This window comes from Crinia signifera, chromosome 6, assembly GCF_055691185.1.
Source record: "Crinia signifera chromosome 6, ASM5569118v1, whole genome shotgun sequence".
Taxonomy (NCBI): domain Eukaryota; kingdom Metazoa; phylum Chordata; class Amphibia; order Anura; family Myobatrachidae; genus Crinia; species Crinia signifera.
In genome coordinates, this window is record NC_139222.1 from 241,665,688 (window position 1) to 241,671,783 (window position 6,096).

The following is a 6,096-nucleotide window of genomic DNA, read 5'->3' on the forward strand; positions in this document are numbered from 1 at the left end:
CATATTACAACTACAGGGGTGTTGATTGCTGGATATTATTTTGTTTTGTGGTGTACAGTAATATGACTTTAGAAATAGTCTAATAAATGTTAAAGGTTAAAAATATTTGGTTCTTTACTGCATATATGATCATTTTGTATTTTGGAGTCATGTTTGCTTTTTTTATTTTATGTTCATGAAACCTACAAAAATAGTTTGATAGTATTCAAAATGCTTTTTAATTGTTTAAATTGTATTGATTTTTTAAATATTTTGAAAATATTTTTTAAACAGAAAATCACGGTCCTGGTGGGCCAGGCGGTCATGAAGGTAAAGGAGGTCCAGGTGGTCTAGGTGGTCTAAGTGGTCCTCATGGTCCAGGAGGTCTTGAAGATCATGAAGATTCAGAAGGTCCAGAAGGTCCAGAAGGTCATAGTGGACCCAGAGGTCCTAGTGGTCCAGGCGGTCCCAGTGGTTCTAATGGCCCCAGAGCTCCTGGTGTTCCCAGCGGTCCTAATGGTCCCAACGGTCCCAGCGGTCCTGGTGGTTCCAACGGTCCTAATGGTCCCAATGGTCCTAGCGGTCCTGGTGGCCCCAGCGCTCCTGGTGTTCCCAGCGGTCCTAATGGTCCCAACGGTCCTAGCGGTCCTGGTGGCCCCAGGGCTCCTGGTGTTCCCAGCGGTCCTAATGGTCCCAACGGTCCCAGCGGTCCTGGTGGTTCCAACGGTCCTAATGGTCCCAACGGTCCTAGCGGTCCTGGTGGCCCCAGCGCTCCTGGTGTTCCCAGCGGTCCTAATGGTCCCAACGGTCCTAGCGGTCCTGGTGGTTCCATCGCTCCTGGTGTTTCCAGCGGTCCTAATGGTCCCAACGGTTCCAGCGGTCCTGGTGGTTCCATCGCTCCTGGTGTTTCCAGCGGTCCTAATGGTCCCAATGGTTCCAGCGGTCCTGGTGGTCCAAGCATTTCTGCTGGTCCTAATGTTTCAAATAGTCCTACTCTTCCACCACCCTCTGGCAGTGTCAACCCATTCAACAACCAAAATGGAACAGGACTGCCACCAAATTATAACCTCTCTCTTGGAACCAACCCACCTCCTTCAAATCAACCTCCAAGAGTTAGAAGAGAGATTAAGAATGGTCCAGGATTGCCTCCACCTCCACCCAAAACTGGAAATCCTCCACCACGTCCAAATGGACAAACACCTAACATTCCCCAACCAACTGGAGGACAGCCAGATGCTACAGGAAAGCCACCAGTCAGTGGTCCATTGCAGCCCAAACCCAAAAAATGTGAGTTATTTATAAATGAAACCATCTTAATACTAATATCATAAAACATATGAAAGCAGAATACAGTTAATGAGACAAAGTGAAATACAGTATTTTTAGAATTTGTACTGCCAGATGTACTGTCAATAAACAACATAATTATGTATTCTAGTAAACTTACCCAATGACTAGTGACTGGATGCCACCATATAAAATACTGATAATGCAATTTGCATGCAGAACAATTTATCATTTTTAAAAATATATAGATTTATATTGAAGCATACAGTATGCCTAAACACAAAAATAATTATAGATAGAATTATATTGTACAATATATACTAAAATAAGGTGTACATGAAAGTGGTCAAAGTTGTACCTCAACAGCCAAAGCAGTATAAATAATCATTCAATATGGAGCAGACACATTATACAGTATACAAACATTTTAAATGATAACCATTGTACAACAAAATACAGTACCATCTGTTTGATGATTTGCAGCAGAAAATAAAATAAAAAAATAGAGTAACACCCCCCCCCAAAAAAAAAAAATAGCATTCAAAAGATCATGGGGGTTATTCTTGTTTGTTCGGATCTCACGGCGATCCGATGTTGTAGTTGTGTGCATGCGCACTTCTGTGCATGTGCCAAATTCATGCAGCCACGGCAAATAGAGTGTTCACCAGGCACACACACCCAAGACTACAAATGGGGGCGTTGGGGGATGGGCCTGGGGTTTCGCCCACGGGAATGCCCAGCATTTCATGGGCGTTCCCATGAAAATGCTCGGCCTTCCCATGGAAATCACGCAGTGACGCAGTGCGGGGACGGGCAGCTGACATCACCGGATGTCAGCTGCCTGCCCAGTTCCTGTCAAGTGCGCATGTAAATCTAAGTTACCTTAGCATCACTTACATACTGTACGCATGAGCCCTCCACATCATTCGATGGTCATTGACCATTGAATGATGTGGGTGTTTCCCCATGGGCTGCAAATGGATATTTATGTTAAACATTTATTCACAGCCATGCAGGCAAACCCACCTTGCGAGGGGCGGGGGCAGACAAACCAGCGAGTGGCATCTGCGGGACTCGCAATGCAGTTTAAAATTTTGCCCCTGATGAAGTCTTTATGACGAAACGCATTGAGTTCCTTGTTCCTTACACCAATAACTGGATTGCTATGTTATATTGTTTTAAACTATGTATTAATAATATACTATTTTCTTATAGTATTGTGTAAATTGTTTATATATATATATGCATATACGTATATAAATATATATATATATATATATATATATATGTATATATATCTATATCTAAACACACACATAATCACACACACACACAAATGGGGATCCGTATCGTTTAAATTGGCAAGCAAGAAGAGAGACAATGTACAGTAGCAACAGGTACGGTTCCACTGTCCGTAGAGGCAGGTAAAAAGGTTTTGGGTGCGAGTACTTAACTAGAAGGGAGAATAAGAAATCTGGTCCCCCTGGTCTATTGGTTTAGGGTATACTTGCCTACCCTCCCGGAATGGCTGGGAGGCTCCCTTAAATTGGGTCCCCCTCCCGGCTCCCCGGGAAGGCGGGCAAATCTCCCACATTGCCCCCGCAGCCCCTTCACCCCCTTCCTCACTGCATCAAATTCCGAATATTGCGGGTCCGCGGGGATGGGGGCAGGGCTAAAATGACGTGAGTCATGTCATTTCACATCATTTTAGCCCCTCTCTCAATCTGTGGATCCACAAATTGCCACGGGTGACTTTTATGGGGAAACATGTTAAAAGGAAGGAGGGTGATTGATCGTACTGGGATTCAGATAGATTGTATGATATAACCTCTTTATCAAATTTCTTTAGAATAGATACTATATATATAGTGAGGTGTACTACCGCCAGACAGTGAAACAATAGCACACGAGAAACAATAGAAAGTCTTTTTTGGTGGTGCACGAGGAGAAAGAGAAAGAATATATAAAATATAACCTTAGTGGATTTAAGAAGTTAAATGCGAAATATAAAATCAAACACACAACATGGATTTGACATTGGACTCATTAAAAAAGGAAAGAAACTCTCCTTAACGTAGCGGGGTAAGCACCTGGATTTTGTAATCACAAAATTTGTAGGTTGCGTGGTGTGTGCCCTAATATAATGGGGTATTCAATCAGTGATTATTGGTGTTTACCAAATAAATGGGGAACCATGTCCCTGTGTTTATTATATCACACATAAAAAAAGAAGATGCCCCTATGAAACTAGGTGTAAGCGGTACATAAATCGGTACTTATGTATTATCTGGACTCCCATGTTAAATGCACCCCATTTTTTTATACCCCTACTATCCAACTACGCATGGAGTTGATTTTATATAGTGTGGCGAGCGCAGCGAGCCACCGTGCCCGAAGCGTGGTGAGCGCAGCGAGCCCCGCGAGGGGACGCGGTCTCATAAGAAAAATGGGAGTCCAGATATTACATAAGTACCCATAAATCCTGATATCCACTCTTTATACGGCAATGAGGTTTTCAATGGCCAAGAGCGGCACCTCTGAATTAGCCGTGTTATAGAGTCTGCAGTAACAGTTATAGTAGGAGGAGACCCAGCAGGGTAATTAACACTGCGGTTGCACTGGACACCGTGATTTAGGGAGCCCATACGATTCTCCCTGTGGTTGTCTCTATGTGCACATCAGCCTTTATCAGCGATTTGTATCTATATTAGGAGGTAACAGGACTAGACGGGACGCTGTCCCTGCTGGGTCTCCTCCTACTATAACTGTTACTGCAGACTCTATAACACGGCTAATTCAGAGGTACCGCTCTTGGCCATTGAAAACCTCATTGCCGTATAAAGAGTGGATATCACGATTTATGTACCGCTTACACCTAGTTTCATAGGGGCATCTTCTTTCTTTATGTGTGATATAATAAACACAGGGACATGGTTCCCCATTTATTTGGTAAACACCAATAATCACTGATTGAATACCCCATTATATTAGGGCACACACCACGCAACCTACAAATTTTGTGATTACAACAAAATCCAGATGCTTACCCCCGCTATGTTAAGGAGAGTTTCTTTCCTTTTTTAATGAGTCCAATGTCAAATCCATGTTGTGTGTTTGATTTTATATTTCACATTTAACTTCTTAAATTGACTAATAAAGGTTATATTTTATATATTCTTTCTCTTTCTCCTCGTGCACTACCAAAAAGACTTTCTGTTGTTTCTTGTGTGCTAGTGTAGGAAACAACCATAGTGAACGGATATGGTGGAAATAAGTGGACAGAGAGCCTAATTCAAACTTGATTGCAAAGCACATTTCTTTTCTCATTGACAAAACATGTTGCACTGTAGGTGGGGCAAATTTAACATGTGCAGAGAGATTTAGATTTAGGAGAAGTGTGTTGAAACCGAAATCTAATTGGCAGCATAAAAAATAAAACATCCAGTATTTACCTTGCACAGAAACAAAATAACTCACCCAAATCTAACTCTCTCTGCACATGTTACATTTGCCCCATCTGCAGGTCAACATGGTATTGTCCATTAAAGGAAAATTGATCCTGTCTGAATTATGCACAGAAGCTCACAAATTGCAAAAACGATATGCCACTAGGTGGCAGTATAATCACATCAATAGCAAAATGAAAGGCTGCCTCATATTAAGCAAGAAAATTCAGCCAATGTAGTAAACAACACTCAGTATAAGAGGTGCTGAAACAAACACATCAACACAAGTCTATTCATACACACCCGCAATTAAATTAAATTAAATAATCCAGAGAAATAGAAGGAAAAAAAAAAAGATTTAGAATCAAACCACCGCAGCAGATAAATGCAGCATACGGGGGTAGATGTATGAAGCGGTAATAAGGGAGGAGAAGTGATAAAGTGACTGGAACTTTATCACCGGCCAATCAGCTCCTAACTCCTTTGTAAACCCAGCCTGTAACTTAAGTCAGGAGCTCATTGGCCGGTGATAAAGTACCAGGCACTTTATCACTTCTCCTCCCTTATCACTGCTTCATACATCTACCCCTCCATTCTGTAGATGAGGTAGCATAGATTTTACTAAACCTCCCAACTTTTGTCCCGCTATAAGCCGGACCTGCCCCGGCAAAGCCTGAATAGGGGGTGAGAGCTAAACAAATATGTTCAGGAGCAGATGTTAACATTTCATACTGAATAATACTAACATAACCATAAATATATGTAGGATAATTGTGAAACTGCAATTACCTGAAAATTCGGGAATACCAGCATTCTGAGGCATTAAACTTTAGAAAGAGATTATACTGGACATTTGCTTTAATAAATTAGAATGTACATGGTTTATAGAGGTTATAGAAAAATCAGATGCGTCTTATTTCATATAGAATGTAATTATTTTTTTTATGTGATATCATCTTTAATATGTCTATATATTATTTTCAGTGCTTTTTTCGGTTTATGGTTTTACTGTTTTTTTTTTTTTTACTTTTTCATCTTGTCTTTCATGTACAGGTATTTATAACTAACCTATATAATTTTGTCTTGCAGAATGGAAACCAACATTAAAATGAGAATATGAAGAACCAGCAATAACTATAGTAAACTGATGTCAAATGCAAATAAACAGAAGACTAAAATAAAATGTTTCCATGAATTCTTGTTATTTTATATTTTTACATTCATGTATTGAGCTTCTATTCCTGCCTGCTGTAGTGAACATCATTAAAATTCAGAGGGAGCATAGAAGCTGTGGCGAGTGCAGTGAACCATCAAGCCAGCGATGCCGTAGCATGGCGAGCACAGCGAGCCCACAAGGGGATTCATTGCCCCCCCCCCCCCACCA

General features: G+C 41.2%; 1 protein-coding gene across 1 annotated transcript; it reads left to right on the forward strand.

Moving 5' to 3' along the window:
- Window positions 1-480: 480 nt before the first annotated feature.
- Window positions 481-5,881, forward strand: LOC146007248 (uncharacterized). Its single transcript, XM_083145601.1, has 2 exons — window positions 481-1,266; window positions 5,802-5,881. Exons 1-2 carry the CDS (start codon window positions 496-498, stop codon window positions 5,817-5,819), a joined length of 789 nt encoding a protein of 262 aa, XP_083001727.1. The 5' UTR covers window positions 481-495; the 3' UTR covers window positions 5,820-5,881.
- The last annotated feature ends 215 nt before the right edge of the window (window positions 5,882-6,096 follow it).

Bases quoted from the DNA above. Each gene is read 5' to 3' on its own strand.
- LOC146007248 (XM_083145601.1), top strand. From the start codon at position 496: ATGGTCCCAACGGTCCCAGCGGTCCTGGTGGTTCCAACGGTCCTAATG.